An 18368-nucleotide genomic window follows, 5' to 3' on the forward strand; every position below is an offset into this window, starting at 1 on the left:
ACATGAAAAAAAAAGTTCAACATCCTATCTATTAAAACAGCTGAAATAAAAATAACTGACAATAGCAAGGAACAACTCACATTAAAAGCAAGAATGAGAGCAACTGGAACTCTCAAGCATTGCACAATGGTACAGGTAATCTGGAAAACATTTGAGCAGCTTCTGATAAAGTTAAATATGCAATTAACATATAACCCAGCAATCCTATTTCCCCAAGAGAAATAAAAAGTTACATTCATACAAAAACTTACAGGGCAAATGTTTATAAGAGCTTTGTTCATAATTGCCAAAAAATGCAAACAGCCCTAACATCCTTCAACTGGTAAATGCATTAAAAAAAAAACAAAACGCTATGCTATGTCCATACTGTGGAATATTATTTATCATTAAAAAATAATTTTTTTAAAAAATGAACTATGAATACATACAGCAACATTGATGAATCTGAAGAACATCGTGCTAAATGAAAAAAGCCGGACTCAAAAGGCTACACACTGCGTGATTCTATTTATATGGCATTTGGGGACAGTAAAAAATACACGACAGAAAACAGATCAGTGGGTGCCAGGGACCGAAGGTGGGGATTAGAACCTGACTAGAAAAGGGCAGAACAGAATTCTGTGGGGAGGTAGAATTGTTCTATAATTTGCGGTGGTGGTTACATGACTGTAAACATTTGCCAAAATTCATAGACCTATATGCTAAAAGGAGTGAATTTTACCGTATGAAAATTATTCATTGATAAGTCAGAATTCAACACTCATACACACACAAACACAGAGAGACACACACAGAGCAACCTCCCAAACACTGTATTCAAACATTTGCATCCCTCAGAGTAAAGATTTTTAAATTATTTTCTTAAATTTGTAGTACTATCAACAAAACTAGCAAAATGTTGCTAGAAGGCTGGTTAACCACTTTTAAAACTCTTGTCCTGAATCTTAAAAATTGTAGTTTCAGGCTTCTGGGTTGCTTTCCAATTCCAATCCATATGCCTTATCTCAAAGAAATGACATAGTTTTACAGACATCTGAATTAATCCTTTATAGTCTGACTTATGAACAAAAGACATAGCAAATTGAGTACAAAATATTGCAAGAAGGGGTAAAAAAACACCAATGCCAGTAGCACTTCCACCGCTCTTCCTTTCATGCCAGGGGCTCTAAAACGAAATCCCTCTGGATCAAATATAAACGGCCCTACAGTCAAGTTGATGGAAGGGCCTGAGGACATTTTCTTACCTAATGGGTAAGATAATTATTTATTTTCCTGAAATCATATCTCTCTATATAAAAATAGGCTCATTTGCTCAGTCCGTGTTTTCAGATTGTACTTATGGTACTACAACATTTTTTTTGGTCTTACAACTATTAACTGTTCCAGCTCTTAGAAGTGGTCTCTACATTTGAATGTAGTAGTTGAGGACTTAATTTCAACACGAAAGAATATAAAGAAAGTGACTTAAAAGATCCAAAGACTATTTTGCAGAAGAACAACCCATATGAAAGGCAACACTCCTTCATGCAATAAAAACAAGATACCTGGCAGTCTGAAATATGCCAACTGAAGTATGAGTAACGAAGTTGGAGTTAGGATAAAAGTAAACAATTATTTATAAGCCTAAACTGTTAAGAGGCAAATTCTTTTTCAAGGAGCAAAATTCCCATGATGTAGAACAAGATTTTACTATGATCAAAGCATATTCCAAAATCACCTAGAACAACAGCTACTCTTGGTGATCTCCTACATGAGACTTTCAGTTGAGCTTTTCTAATCATTGACCTCCCTGGTTTCTATTCAGAGGCAACATGGCTCATCAGAGCCAAGCCTTTGAAGTCATACTGCCAGGATTCAAAGTAAACTCCACCACTTATGAAAAATGTGACCTTGGGAGAATTAAATTACTTAATATCCCTTTAATTCCTCATTTATAAAATGATTATAAAAACAGCACTAGCATCTCATAAAGAAGCTGTAGAATTCAATGAGATGATCCATGTAAAGTCCTCAGCATAGTACCTCAATAATATGATAAACTCTCCATAACAATAGCTGTTATTACTAACCTCTAGATTATCAATCTTTGGTTCCCATAATGAATGATTAAAACTCTACTGAAAGATCACCCTGTCCATGACCCCTCCGGCTCTCCCCTACACAGAAATAAAATGATATACAAATTCAAGAAGCTACCTGTCCACTCTCTAATCCCTGACTACTTTGTATCTTGCTGAATGATACTACTATGACAAATGACAGGGATGATAGTTCATTCATTGTTGTAAACTCTTAACACCTAGCACTGTCTTCCACAGAACATAAAAAGACCAAAAGTAATATTGTGATGAAGAAAAAATGTATGGAACTAGACAAAGGGAAAGAACTGAGTACTAAAGAAAGAGTGAAGGGCAGTGGGGGCAGGGAGGTGGGAGAATGGGAGGACCACGGAAGTCCTCTCCAAAGCCTTGAGGGTGCAGGACACTGCCAACTACATTTCTCCTTCAGAGAAGACTTTGCAGCTTCCACAACGTAGCTCTCTTCCCCTCTCCTTCCCCATCTACTCTGAAGGCTCTATGTACAGCAAGATATTTCCACTTTCCACTCTTCAACTTGTTTCTCAAAAAAGAAATGAGTTTTTTGCTCTTTTCTCTACACTACTTCCCTTAGGGTCAATTACCACCTCTAGAGTAATGACTCTCAACTTTTCATCTTCTCAAATCTTTAACGTCTATCTTGAGAGACAGCAAGCACTAAATACAGGATCACCTTCATATGTAAAGTAGAGAAATTAGAAGATACCAGATAACTTTTAAACTCAATAACTTTGAAAACAAATATAGAGATTATCTATGCAACACTATGTTCACTTGCTCCTTGAAAATATAAGACCTTGTGTTCACAACCAGTTGACATCTTCTAACAGATACAAGTCACATTTTTTAATAGACTAGAAGTAACACTGACGATAATCCTCTGAATTCCAGATTCAGTTGTTTTATTTAAAGATGAATTTTTGTTTTTTTTATTTTAATAAGTTACAGTTAGACTAACTCAGCATCTCAATTATCATAATATCTTTGTTATAGTCCATAAGATAAAAATTTTAATATACACTAAATCATACAAAGTTTGTATTTAAAGTATCAAAATTATCAAAATGCTTAAGATAATTATACATAAAATATAAGTACATAAACTAGTTGGCATAGTTTTTATATTAAAATTCACATGCAAAACAAGATTTGCCACTATGGAGAAATTCTCTGGTAAATATATAGAGACATCATTAGTATAAAGAGTATCTTACTAAGATACTTAAATTTTTGCAAAAATAGCAGTTTATAGAAATGATTAAGTATTTTTTAATTGCTGAATGAAGCCCTGCACCTAAAAACAAAGTACAATATTTCATCACTCTTCCTTCCGTACCTACCGTAAAGATTCAGCCATTCGCCTCAAGTCTTCATTTTGTTGTTTTAAGCGTTCTAGTTTTGCCAGAATCTTGGACAGTTCTCGGCTAGAGTGATCAGGGTGGTCATTATCTCGTACCAAGTGACCACCTATATAAAACAGCAAGGTCCCCCAGGCAAAAAGAATGAGCATAATCCAACGCCAAGAACCACTCCATGGCCGCATTTTCAGATTTTCAACTCACTCCCCTGGCTTCCTGGAGCTCAAAGAACGTAAAACATTGTAACTGTTTCTAGCTACTGCAAAGGTAGTAGCCTTCTGTTGTTTCAACACATGATGCTTCAGACAAATTAGTCTCTCTGGTAGTCCTGTGGTGACTCTTTCCAAGTGATCCTCCTGGTGGTATGAGCAGGAAGCTTTATTGTTCTGTGCTTCATGGAGTCTACATGCTGTGGAAAGAGTAAGAAATGTATTTAAATTATTTAGGATATGCAAAATAGCATATGCTGAGATTCACGGAGTTAAAGGAAACACATTGGTGTTGACTGGCCAACAGGCTGACAAATAACCTAACTGCCTAAAAACAAGCAAAATGCAAAAGTTTTTAAGTCGCATAATAAATCAACCAGGTTCATCAGGGTTCTACCAGATACATTAATTAGCTCTAAGCCGGAAAGTTGTCTAAGTACCATCATCATCTTTCCTTCTTACGTCATTGTACAACAGCTCAGATAGGGAGATTAAAAGATTATATGTTTGAATAATCAATCAAAACCAAACAAAATGTATTCAACTACCTATTTTCGACTAATGTTTGCAATTCTCTCAAACAAAAACACATTCTCTGGATGAGTGAATTCTTTCCTATAAGATCGCAACTCCAACCCCCTGCATCTCACTGCTCAGCTGCCATTACACCACTTAACTCTGCAGATGACAGCAAATTGTCACTTTTAGGATAAATTCTAAAACTGACATGCATTATTACCCAAGCAAAGGTTATCACAGTCATTAAGCAGCTGGCAACCACTTCAAACATCACAGCAAAGGTTCATATGGATTAGGCCAGATTATTCCGTCCTGAAATTTATTAAAAAATATCAACAATTGCAACAGAAGTCTAATACCAGGTAAATCTTAGTTACTGTGCATCTTAAACTACAAATGTACATGCTTTCTCAGGCTTGGTTATGAGTTTCATTTGCCACTTCTCCATCATTAGGTTTAGAGTTCCTTTTGGAAACAAAACAATTTTCTCCCCAAAGAGAAAATTTGTACTCAAAGATATAACTTTAATGCCATTTGATAATTCCAGAGCTATAGAAGAAAAGTCACATGTCCAAACAGAGTTCACTGCAAAAGGGAAGAGAGAAAAGACAAGAAAGAATTTCTCTGTAAAAGACTGAATGTGATGGGCACTTGACCACTAATTAAACAGTCAGTAAAGACTAGATAGAAAAGTTGAGGAAGAGGCTTTGAAAACTAGAGCACAGAGCTACTATTTTCCTACTCTTGAACCTCAAATCTCAATTGTTTTTAAATGCTGAAGTAGTTAAAAAGAAAAAATATCTCTTTAAATGAGCATCCTAGAAACATTCTACTTCCTTCTCATTTATTTCTACACTATTTTCCTCATTGTCACTAGTGTATATTGGCTAAAACACAGAATGAAAAGAATTGTGCTCACTGAGAATTGTTTGAAAGCCAAATAAAAAAGCAATAATTGAAGTGAAAACTTGGTGTTTTGTCTGTTGCTTTAATAACTATTCTTAAGTCTATCAAGAACATTTTGTTGATTAACTCCTTTTTCATTCTTTCTCTTTCTCAAAATCCTTTCTCAAAGCCCTGCTCCTCTAATCTCAAGTACCCCCATCTATTCACTAAAACATAAAAATAATTAAAGTCTATTCAATGTCTTAGGTAAAAGATCCAGTCATGTGAGGTTTACTTTTCATGTTATGTAAGAAAAATGCAGATATTAAGGGCTTCCTGGTTAAAAAAACAAAAAAATGAGTCCACTCTGATGGTATAGGAAATGGATTTAATTCCGTAAGTCAACAAAAGAAGTATTAACATTTGAGTTAATAATACTGTTTGTGACAACATATGCAACACTGTAAAATGCTGTCATACCATATGCTGAACCTATAATATATCCTAGTTAATTCCAAGTTATACCAGTAAGATACTAAATCTTTTAAATTTTTTCTATCATAGCAGAAGTTAACTTAGAAAGACAACCTGTGACAAACATAAGTAAAGACAGCTTTCTAAATAAGAATCATTTGATAAATAACAAAAAAGTGCTGTAACATTTTACTTAGAATTACAACAAAAAATTATAAATATTCAAAGCCAGCAAAAGTATAACTTGCAAAAGAAACAAAAGCTTACAGAAATATAAATTTTGTTAGACAAAGCACTTTAGGTTTTTACAAACCACCATCAAAAATATCCAAGATACTAGAACAATGGAACAGAACTGAAAGCCCAGAAATAAAACCCCACATCTATGGACAGCTAATCTTCGACAAAGGGGCTAAGAACATACATTGGAGAAAAGATAGACTCTTCAATCAACGGTGTTGGGAAAACTGGGCAGCCACATGCAAAAGAATGAAAGTAGACCACTATCTTACGCCATACACGAAAATTAACTCAAAGTGGATCAAAGACTTGAAGGTAAGACTTGAAAGCATAAACTTCTGGAAGAAAATATAAGTAGCACACTCTTTGACATCAGTCTTAAAAGGATCTCACTGAGTATCATGTCTTCTCAGACAAGGGAAATAAAAGAAAAAATAAACTAGTGGGACTTCATCAGACTTCTGATGATGATGAAGGAGCTTCTACAAGGCAAAGGAAACTAGAATCAAAACAAAAAGACAACCCACCAACTGGGAGAAAATAACTGCAAATCATATATCAGACAAGGGGTTAATCTCCATTATATATAGAGAACTCAGACAACTGAACAACAAAAACCAAACAACCCGATCAAAAAATGGGCAGAGGGTATGAAAAGACATTTCTCCAAAGAAGATATACAGATGGCCAACAGGCACATGAAAAGATGCTCAACATCACTAATCATCAGAGAAATGCAAATCAAAACTACCCTAACATACCACCTGAACACCTGTTAAAGTGGCTATAATCACTAAAACAAAAAATAGCAAATGCTGGAGAGGTTGTGGAGAAGAGAGAACCCTCATACACTGCTGGTGGGAATGGAAACAGCTGCAGCCACTATGGAAAACCGTATGGAGATTTCTCAAAAAACTAAAAATAGAAATACCATATGACCCAGCTATCCCACTACTGGGTATTTATCCAAAGAACATGAAATCAACAATTCAAAGAGACTTATGTACCCCTATGTTCATTGCAGCATTATTCACAATAGCCAAGACATGGAAGCAATGCAAGTGCCTATCAACCAACGATTGGATAAAGAAGATGTGGTATATATATACAATGGACTACTACTCAGCCATAAAAAGACAAAATCATCCTGTTCGCAACAACATGAATGAACCTAGAGGGTATTATGTTAAGCGAAATAAGCCAGAAAGACAAACCAAGATGATTTCACTCATATGTGGAAGAAAGACAAAGAGAAGAGCTCAGTGGTTACCAGGGGTTTGGGGTTGGGTGAAGGGGAGCACTTACATGGTGACGGACAAGTAATAAGGTACAACTGAAATTTCACAATGTTGTAACTATTATGAACTCAATTAAAAAAACCCAAGATATTAAATGACTACATTTTACAGCAATATTGATATTACACATTATACAAAGTAAGAAATTATTGTAGGAGCAAAAGATGGTCATTTTCTTAAATAATAGCATCATTTTAACTCAATTTTTGGAGAAAATGTTTCCTCAAACTTTACTGTTCTTAGCCAGTATTTTAAAACGGGATCAACAAAAAAAGCCAAGCTGAAAAACAAGTTAGTTTTCTATGTAATTTTCCTTAGTATGGTTTAAAAGAGCAGGTATAGAAATTTTTCCCTATCCATAATGAATGCCTGCTTACTTCCTTACCATTTTTATTGTTTATTGTTTGAACTACGCCTGCTAAAATGTAAAGTCCATGATTTTTGTCCACTTTGTTCACTGATATATCCCCAAGTACTTAAATCAGAGCTTGCCACTTAGTAGGCACTAATAAATATTTCTGAATAAATTAATAAGTGAATGAGTGATGAAGGATGTCATACATGACATATGCTAGGATGACATATGATTTGAGTACATCAGCTTGAACTGCATTTCATGCCCCACTTAAGAAGGCAAATCTGAACGTTGAAGTGAGACAGTGCTATTATATAAGATGGTTCAAAAATAAAATCACTCATAAATTTCAGGACTTATTATTGTCACCATATATCTTACAAGATATCCCTCAAACAATTAAAATAAACTGGTCTAAAAGGCCATAAGATCAACAGTCTTATGGCTATCTTTAACCAGGAGAAAACAATTTCTCTTTACTTTGTCTTATTTTCCTCCTTTAGAAGATTCACTTTGCAAAGACAATGAGATGACTGAAGAAAGTATATATAGCCTTTGATATGAAAGCCGCTCCATTAGTGAAAGAATTAGTGAAAATATTTCAAATTTATTAGTAAAAATATTTCAACATTAACTCCATGAGCTAATTTCTGACTAAAATTTATACAGTAGTGTTTGTTGAGATTTCTTCTTAGAATGGGTTGTTTTCTTTTCAAGTACTTAGGGATTTATTCCTGTTTGAGATTGACATGCTACCCTTCATGCGCAGAATATTAAATGGATTGAAATGTGTCAGGCTTCCTTCTGCAAATGTAATTAGTGATACCACTTTTTTAAGGTAGTAAGTATTTAAATGATTCATTTCTTTTGGTATTTAGAGTCGCTTTGGGTTATATTTGCTTAATGTCTCTGAAACAAAAAATACATGTACTTTTTCAAAGTAATTTCTTTAATCTGGAAGTTAGAGTACATCATCAGTAGGATCAGGAGCTTTAATGGAGTTACCATGAGACTGAAATGAGGTTAATATATAGAGAGCATTTACTATAATGCTTGGCACATAAGAGGTTAGAGTTTAGGTTCTGCTATATCATACCTAGGTAACCTTACTGAGCTTCAATTTCTTTACCTGTAAAATGGATATAACACATACTACCACTCCCACAGAATATTGGGAAAGTCTTAAGTAAAATAATCTATGGGAATCATTTAGCATATCAATAGCAAATTGTTGTTACGTCATATATGTTAATGCTGTTAACGCTAACCAGCAGATGGATAGTGTGGTTCCCTGGGAAATGAACCTAAGGGCCAAGGTGGTGAGAGCACTAAATGTTAACCACTAGACCAATAGGCCTGGCTAAAAAACAAAACAACAAAAGTGCTAGGATTTAAATTAGAAAATGAGTATGTTGTAAAAAAAAATTAAAACTATAACAAAAAAATACAACTTATGTAACAACAAAAAAATTCTGAAAAATTTTAAAATTCTCTGGAAAGGATTAACAGCAGATTAAATACTGTAGAGGAAAAGTTAAGCAAACTTGACGACAGTAATAAAAAATATCCTCAACACAAGAAAAAAAATTTTGTAACTCTGTATGGTGATGGACGTTAACCAGACTTATTGTAGTGATCATTTTGCAATACATACAAATATTGAATCATGTTGTACACCTGAAACTAAGGTTATATGTCAATTAAAAACATTATCCAAAGAGAAAATTATCCAGAAAAAAAAAATCTGAGGGAGGTTTAATAAAAAAGAAAATTTTAAAAGCAGTCACTGGTTATAGTGCTTATCTTCAGATATTATGGTGTTGTAAAGCTTTCACCACAGTACCACCTGATCGTAACCATCATCATGAACTGAAAACTGTTCAGGTGACAGAACTCAAATAAAAGTTGTCCATCATCATTAGCAAGAAAGCAATTTACATCATTGCTTGAGGGCCAGTTGGAAATCTATAGGCATTTCCCCATTTGGACATTCAGATTGAAAAAGGATTTCTCAAAACAAAACTTGTCATCAAACTTGAAAAATAACATACATTGAAAACAAGCTTAGTCATGAGCATATACAGAATTTCCCTTTTTGTTTTTGAGGAAGATTAGCCCTGAGCTAGCAACTGCCACCAATCTTCCTCTTTTTTGCTGAGGAAGACTGGCCCTGAGCTAACATCCATGCCCATCTTCCTCTACTTTATATGTGGGACGCCTGCCGCAGCATGGCTCGACAAGCAGTGCATAGGTCTGCGCCCAGGATCCAAACAGGCAAGCCCTGGGCCACCGAAGCGGAACGTGCGAACTTAACCACTGCACCACCAGGCCAGCCCCTCCAATGTATTTTTAAATACAAATAAAACCATAATTTGGAGGAGAAAAATAGTCATAGAGGAAAAAAAATACATGGTAAAAAGAATTTCCGGGGTCTTCTTAGAAAAGAAATATAAGCTAGTGGACAATGGAACATCTTTTAAAAGAGCTGAAATAAAAAGAAATGGAAAAACCGTACTTTGTTATCCAGTGAAAATATCTTCAAAAGTAAAAGCAGGTTTCTGTGAATGTAAGTTTTCATTTAACTTCGGTAAATACCTAGGAGTGGGATTTTTGGGTCATATGGAAAATGTATGTTTATAAGAAAATGCCAAACTGCATGTCAAAGTGGCTGCATCATTCTGAATTGTCACCAACAATGAGAGAGCTACACAATCTCTCCAGCTTGTGGCAGAGTCAATTTTTTTTAAAGCAATTCTAATAGGTGTATAGTGGTATCTCAGTGTGGTTTCAATTTGCATTCAATTCCCTGATAACAAATGACAGTGAACACGTGATCTGTGTGCCATCATATATCTTCTTTGGTGAAGTGTCTATTGAGGTCTTTTGCCCATTTCTATATTAGACTGTTTATTGTTGAGATTTATATAGTCTAGACACAAGTCTTTTATCAGTTTGTGATTTTTCAAATATTTTCTCCCAGTCTGTGACCTGTCTTTGTATTCTCTTAGCAATGTCTTGCATGCAGCAAATATTTTTAATTGTTTGATAAAATAAAATGTACTGATTTTTTTTCTTTTATAGTTTGTGGTTTGGGTATTATATCTAAAAGTTCAATGTCAAATCCAAGGTCACATATATTTTCTCCTACATTTTAAGAAGTTTTAGTTTTATGTTTCAAAGTTAAAATAATTCCCACTCCTAGGTATGAACCCAAGAAAAATGAAAGCTTATGTTCCCACAAAAACTGATATTCAAATGCTTATGGCAGCTTTATACATATTAGACAAAAAACAGAAAAAAATTGAGATTGTCTTCAACAGGCGAATGAATTAAACTCTGGTATACCAAAAACAAAGGAATACTACTCAGCAATAGAAAGGAACAAGCTACTGACCCACTCAGCAAATTGGGTGAATCTTAAGCGCATTTTGATAAGTGAAAGAAGCCAGAACCAAAAGCTACATATGTGATTCGCTTATTTGACATTATGGAAAAGGGAATACTATAGGGTGAAAAACAGATCAGTGGTTGCCAAGGGTTGAAGGTGCAAAGACGGGCTGATTACAAAGAGGCTGCAGGGGAAATTTTTACAGTGATGGGTCAATTCTAAATGGTACTGAAGAAGGGTACACCATCTCTGTGGTATTCACCCCCCAAACCCATAACTCCAGTGTAGTAACTTAAAAAAATACCAGACAAACCCAAATTGAGGGACAATCAACAAAACACCTGACCCATACTCTTCAAAACTATCAAGGTCATCAAAAACATGAAATAACAAAGAAACTATCATAGATTGGAAAAGAATAAAGAGACATAATAACTAAATGCAACATAGTACAGTAGCCCCCCTTATCCGTGGTTTCGCTTTCTGCAGTTTCAGTTACTCTCAGTCAACGATGGTCCAAAAATATTAAGTGGGAAATTCCAGAAACAAACAATTTATAAGTTTTTAAACTGCATGACATCTTTCTGAGCAGTGTGATCAAATCTCACACCATCCCACTGTGTCCCACCGGGGATATGAATCATCCCTTTGTCTAGCGTATCCATGCTGTATCTGCTACCCACCTGTTAGTCACTTAGTAGCCATCTCCATTATCAGATCGACTGTTGTGGTATCACAGTACTTCTGTTCAAGTAACCCTTATTTTAGTTAATAATGGCCCCAAAGCACAAAAGTAGTGATGCTGGCAATTCAGACATGCCAAAGAGAAGCCATAGAGTGATTCCTTTAAATGAAAAGGTGAAAGTTCTCGACTTAGTACGGAAGGGAAAAAAATCGTATGCTGAGGTTGCTAAGATCTACGGTAACTTTTATTACAGTACATTGTGACAACTGTTCTATTTTATTAGTAGTAACTGTTGTTAATCGCTTACTGTGCCTAACTTATAAACTAAACTTTATCATAGATATATATGTATAAGAAAAAACATAGTACATGTAGGGTTTGGTACTATCTGCAGTTTCAGGCATTCACTGGGGGTCTTGGAACGTATCCCCCTCAGACAAGGGGGAAATCTATATTCTGGACCAGATCTTGGAATAGAAAAAGGACAGTGTGTAAAAACTGAAATCCAAATATAGCCTGTAGTTACATTAATATATTGCACCATTGTTAATTTATTACTTTTGACAAATATACCATGGCTAAGAAAGATGTTAACACTAGGGGAACCTGGGCAAAGAATATATGGAAACTGTCTGTACTTACTTTGCAAATCTTCTGTAATTCTAAAATTATTTCAAAGTAAAAATCTTTTAAAAAATAAAGGCAAAGAAAGTACATTTTCAGGAAACAAAAGCGGAAAGCACTTGTTGCTAGCAGATACACACTACGAGATATAAAAGGATGCTGTTCAGAACAAAAGAAAATGATTGTGCATGGAAATTTGAATGTAAATAATGGATTTAAACAGACATGTTAAATGTATGGGTAATCATAAATGAAACTTTTTCTCATTTTTTTAAAAACAAATTTTAAATGTTAAAATAAAATTTAAATTTAAAATAAATTTGATTCTTTTTAAAATAAACTTGATTCTTTAAAACTAAAATAATAAAGTAGTATAGGATTTATAACAATGTCATAAAATGTATGACAATAATAACACAAAGGATGACAGGCAGAAAAAGGAAGGATAGCTTTTAAAGTCCCTACATTATACTTTAAGAGGTATGATGGTATTTGAAAGTTTGGTGAAATAGGTAAAGGGTTCACAATGTAAACACTATGAGTGAACTATAAAACAGATAAACAGTAGAGAAAAATTGATGAAACCAAAAATGAGTTCATTGAAAAGATCAATAAAATTGATAATATTCGAGCTGAACTAAGGGGAAAAAAGGACATAAGTTGCCAATATTAGGAACGAAAGAGGGAGCATCATTACAGATGCTACAAAAGAACAATAAAGGAATATTATGAACAACTTCAGGTCAATAAATACGAGGTCAGACCTGATATGGACAAATTTCTTAAAAGAAACAAACTACCAAAGTTCAATCAAGAATAAACAGATAACATGAATAGCCTTTTAAGTACTAAAAGATGTTGAATGCATATGTATAAACCTTCCCACAAAGAAAACTCCAGGCCCATATGGCTTTATGTGTGAATTCCATGAAACATTTATAGAAGATATAACAGTAATCCTACATAAATTTTTCCAGGAAACGGAAAAAGAAAAAAAAATAGTTTAACAGTTTCTTACAAAGTTAAATATATACTTAGCATTATAACATAATGATTCCACTCTTAGATATTTACAAGGGAACTGAAGACATGTACACACAAAGACTTGTACAAGAATGTTCACAGCTACTTTATCTATATAAATACTTTACCTATATAAAGAGTCAAAAACTTGAAATACCCAAGTGTCTACCAACAGGTGAATGGATAAACAAATTGTGACACATTCATAGACTGGAATGTTATTCAGCAGTAAGAAGGAATGAACTATTAATGTACACAAAAACATGAATGAATCTCAAAATCATGCTTGTTGAATGACGCCATGGACAAAAAAAGAATACACATTTATATGAAGTTCTAGAATAGAGAAATTAATACATAGTGACTGAAATCAGACCAGTGCTTGCCAGGAAACAAGCAGGTGACTGACTAAAAAGAGGACTGACAGTTACATGAAGGTATAGATTTGAGAAAAATCGTCTAAGTGTACATTTAATATGGGTACTTTTTTTAAAAAAAGATTGGCCCTGAGCTAACATCTGTTGCCAATCTTTTTTTTTTTTTCCTTCTCCACAAAGCCCCCCACCCAGTAGATAGTTGTATATTCTAATTGTATGTCCTTCTAGTTCTGCTATGTGGGATGTCACTTCAGCACAGCTTGATGAGCAGTACTAGGACCATGCCCAGGATCCCAACTAGCAAAACCCTGGGCAGCCGAACCAGAGCGCTGAACTTAACTACTCGGCCACAGGGCCAGTCCCAGGGGTACATATTATTAATTTAAATTATGCTTCAATAAAGTTGAAAACAATTTAAGAGAAAGTTTAAATTATTTGCATTTTGTTAATGTATTTGAAAATGTCAATAACTGAAGGCTGCTAATTCATTAAATGGCTAGATTATGTGCTTGTATTTTGAGTTTCAATGAAACAGACTTTTCCAGCAAAATCATCATCATTGCACATTCTTACTTTTAATGAAAAAAATTCAAAATTATTCTATAGATATGATCAACTCCAATCTAAATGTTAATGGGAAATTATATTTTTAACGTATTTCAGACAGCTAAGAATCAACTCAAATAACCAGTAATATAATTAAAAAACCATAGAGAAACTATACTGAATCTTCTTAGTAGCCTAACCTTTTCACAGAGCAAAAGAAATGATCATAAATATCCAAATAATAATGATTCCCTAAATTATAATAAATATATACTGTAGTTTAAAAAGTTATCATCTTTAGAAGAATATATTATCTTTATTTTCTTAACAATTGGAAAGAGTAAAAAGGAAATCATTACTACAGAGTGCTTCTTGAAGCATTTTAATATAATAGAATGAACTGAAAAACTCAACATAATAATAAAATCGTTTATTCAACAAATTAAATGAATGACCAATCCCTCTAATGCAGCAGAGGTTAAGCATGACTGTTACATTTTAAATGCATCAAGTTAATAAAGGAAAATATAAATAAAACTTTTAGAGAAAAGCTAATTATCAATTATAAAATACCAATATTTAAAGAGCCCTTTACATATATTATTCAATTCAGCTCTAGACTTGTAACATATGCCCAAGATTATAACTTTAAATATCTTCTCATTTGATCTCAATTCATTTTCAAATTAAGTATTGTTATAGAATTTATTTAAAATCTTTCCTACTGTCCAACCTCCATATATGGGAAAAGGGTAGTTTATAAAATTATGTGTTTTTTAATTTAAGAAAGAAGTAGGAAAAAGTAAAAACGGTATCACAATAAACTGGCCCTTTAACTCCAGTTGAAATCAATTTTCATTTATGTAAAAGCACTTGCTGAAACTAAACTGAAATGTAGAATGAAGATAGGGAGTGGGGGAATGAAGAGAGGGAGGAGGAGAGACGAGCAGGAGAGGAGAGAAAAGGAAATTTTCATACAGCCCCTTCCAAGACTATAAAATTCAATTTTCATCCACTACTTACAGTCACCTATCATACTTTCACATTGCTTATCAGTAAGGTCACAGTATATGCACATATGAATTTAAAATACCAGGCATCCTGAATATAAGAGCACAAAAAACTCTATTAATTCACTGAAACCAGCTGTTATTTTAGAAATTAATCTTCCTAGTTATGAAGTACAAATACATAATCACATTTATGAACTTTCTATCAGGAGTATCTCGCTCATGTTAACTGAAGATAACACACCAGGTTGTATTTACTGATGCAATTAATTTATACTATTCAGATGGGTCCAGAAATGCGGCCTTGGCATCTGTACCTTCAGGCTTGAATAAATTAATACTGCCGAAAAGTGGTAATACTAATAAATTCAAATGAAACGTACACCCTTACCATTTTATCTAGTTATAAAGTATATACAAAATACATACTTGATTGGCAGTATGATATGGTAAAAGAGTAACCATTTCAAATCAATCACTGGCTGTAACATACAGGCAGTTTTCCTAATTAGAGAACAGGAATAATAGCATACCCTCACATAATTGTGAAAATTATGTGAAATAATATATGCAAAAGTGATACGTAAAGTGTAACAGAATTTATAAATATTAGTTACTATTATCTTTCCCTTGCTCTTTAGAAACTAGGTATACCAGCTTCCTGCCAGTTCCCAGAATGTGCCAAGTTCTTACCTATCACAGGGCCTCATTCTTATTGTTCCTTCTACCTGAACTGCAATTCCTTTGGCTCATTCTTATAATTCAGATTTCTACTTAAATGTCACCTCTTTTTAGAGATAGTCTCTGACAACCTGTGTCAATTATGACATGTTAGGATAAAAGTAAGAGAAAATCCAACTCAAAATGGCTTTAAAAATAAGGAAATTTTAATTACTCGATTGACAAAAAAAGTTAGTTAACAGCTCCATGAAATAGTCAAAAATCTCTTTTCATCTTTCTATTCTACCCCCTTGGCATGTCAGCATTTGCCCTCAGCCTAGCTCTCTGCACGGCAGCAAGTTGGCTGCCTCGATTCCAGCCACATGTAATTACGTATAACAGAACAACTGGCAATCTCTTCTAGTCTGTCTCATTTTAAAGGAGAGGAAACTACTAATAGAAGTCTCCCCCAGAAGATTTGCACATCTTATTAGCCGAGATTGAGTCACCTGTCCCTTGCAAAATCAATCAATGACAAGCAGAATGGATTACCATTATGGCTTAGACTAAGCAGGATTTATCCCTAACAGTAGGTTCCTGAACAAAACTGGGACCCTGAAAGCAAGAAAGAATGAAAGAATGACTACAAGATCCTAGAAGAATGCTACAACACCTTATCTTTTGTAAAAAGCACTCACCATTTCCCATTATTCTCTATCACAACACTTACTGGCTTATTTATTTCCTACACTAAAGGGTGTGTACCAGTAGAGCAGGGACATGGAGGACAGTGCCTAAAACAGAGAAAGCCCTTTATTAATATCTGTCAAACAAAAAAGTCAATGCATAAATATTACCCAGCTGTACATATATTTGTTTAATATCTATAGTCAAAATAAAAATAAAATCAAGCCTTAGAAGAATCAGAACTAAGATTCAAAGTCAGTTTCACGTTTATTCGTTTATTCTTATATGCAGAAAATGTCAAAAGTAGATAGAAGGAAATATATCCAAACATAATTTCAAACCAAAGACTTGCATTCAAGCCAACTCTTGATAAGCGGCGGAGTCCTCAAACATTACATTTAATAGTTAACAAGGGCAGATAGATACACTGCAAAAATTTCAAGTCATACACAATACAAATAACAAAGAAAGATTCACAATCTTTCCAGAGAACTCTCTTCAAAGAACATTCAAAAATTCAGATTCAAACAGATTTAAAACTGTTTCTACAGAATGACAGAGATTCAGAAGTACAGTAAACATTTTATGCTATTGAAAATTTTACTGGGATATGTTTTTTTAAAAAAAACATTTAAATTTTCGTATAAGAGGCATGAAAGCCCTTTAAACGTTAATTGTTATTACTGCAGGTATGAAGAATATTACAATGACATTATTGGCTAGTATTTGATTCACTAATACATGAGCCAGATAGGTGACATAGAGACAATTTATATAATCCAAAACAAGAAAAGTTTAAATAAATTATGGTACAACCATTGGTGAGATATTAAGGCTCAGTTTAAAACATTACGTATGAAGACAAATACACATAATATAATGTTAGATGAAATTGCAGGACACAGCGGAATTTGATGATCCTAAGAGATAGCACGAGACCTTGGAAAGTGTAAGCTCTAAGGTAAAAAAAAAAACAACTCAATGTAAATTCCGGCAATACCAATACAGAAATGGGCAAGTAAATAACCGGGCAGGGCATCTTACCTTCTCTGAGCCTGAATTTTTTTCTTTGAAAAAATTATAATAATTCCTATCATATGTGCCTATCATTCTAAGTATAATGATGATAACAGCTACATTTATACAGTGCCTCCTGAATGCAAAGTACTTTTCTCATTGCTTCACAATTATAATACTATTTAATCTTTTCAACAACCTTATGATGTAAGTACTACTATCTCCACTTTACAGTGGAGGAAATTAAGGCACACTAAGATTAGACAACTTTCCCAAGGTCACAAAGCCATTAAGTGGCAAAACTAAAATCAGTAATAGCTATTTTTTTATTGTTGTTATTAAGAAGAACCTGCTGACTATAAGAATCGCAAGGGGCGCTAGAAAAATCTCCCTCTACACACATTTTTTAACCCAAGGACAGGGTTATATATAACTAGGATGTCTCGAGTATAATTCAATTCAAAGATATAAAGGCCTCAAACTTTTCCTCCCAAATAGCACAGTGTTAGGAGAGCTGGATAAAACAACTCCATTTGACTTAACTTTTTGACATTTAAGGTTTGGTGAAGTGACTTCAGTTCCAGACCAAGACAGAGAAGACGCCCTTCTCCCTATTCCCCCTCACTAAGGATAGCTAAAAACCCTGGACGTTCTACATAAAACACACACAGGAAGACTGTGAAAGGAGGAAAGAAAAGGCAGACCTACTAGTGATCTAGGGATTAAAAGAACAACACGGCAGTGAGCTCTCCGAGTTTTCTTTTTCCCTCATTTATCCCAGAAGAAGGAACAACAGAAAGAGCAAAAATATGGAGAAATATAATAGACTTTCCCTTCTCCAGTTTTCTACATTATGGTTGACACTTGAAGCAAACGGTATATATAACACTGTCTGTCTGTTTTAAATATACACAGAA

General features: G+C 34.0%; 1 protein-coding gene across 6 annotated transcripts in view; it reads right to left on the minus strand.

Moving 5' to 3' along the window:
* The window catches only part of LOC124233777 (alpha-(1,6)-fucosyltransferase), a 272983-nt gene that overhangs the window by 146762 nt on the left and 107853 nt on the right, over positions 1 to 18368 (minus strand). For all 6 annotated transcript variants that reach the window (XM_046650977.1, XM_046650976.1, XM_046650978.1 and 3 more), the window contains one exon: positions 3437 to 3863. In XM_046650977.1, coding sequence (XP_046506933.1) covers positions 3437 to 3639 — 203 coding nt within the window. In that variant the 5' untranslated portion in view covers positions 3640 to 3863. The remainder of the gene's footprint in view (positions 1 to 3436; positions 3864 to 18368) is intronic.

Source organism: Equus quagga, unplaced genomic scaffold (genome assembly GCF_021613505.1).
Source record: "Equus quagga isolate Etosha38 unplaced genomic scaffold, UCLA_HA_Equagga_1.0 220_RagTag, whole genome shotgun sequence".
Classification (NCBI taxonomy): domain Eukaryota; kingdom Metazoa; phylum Chordata; class Mammalia; order Perissodactyla; family Equidae; genus Equus; species Equus quagga.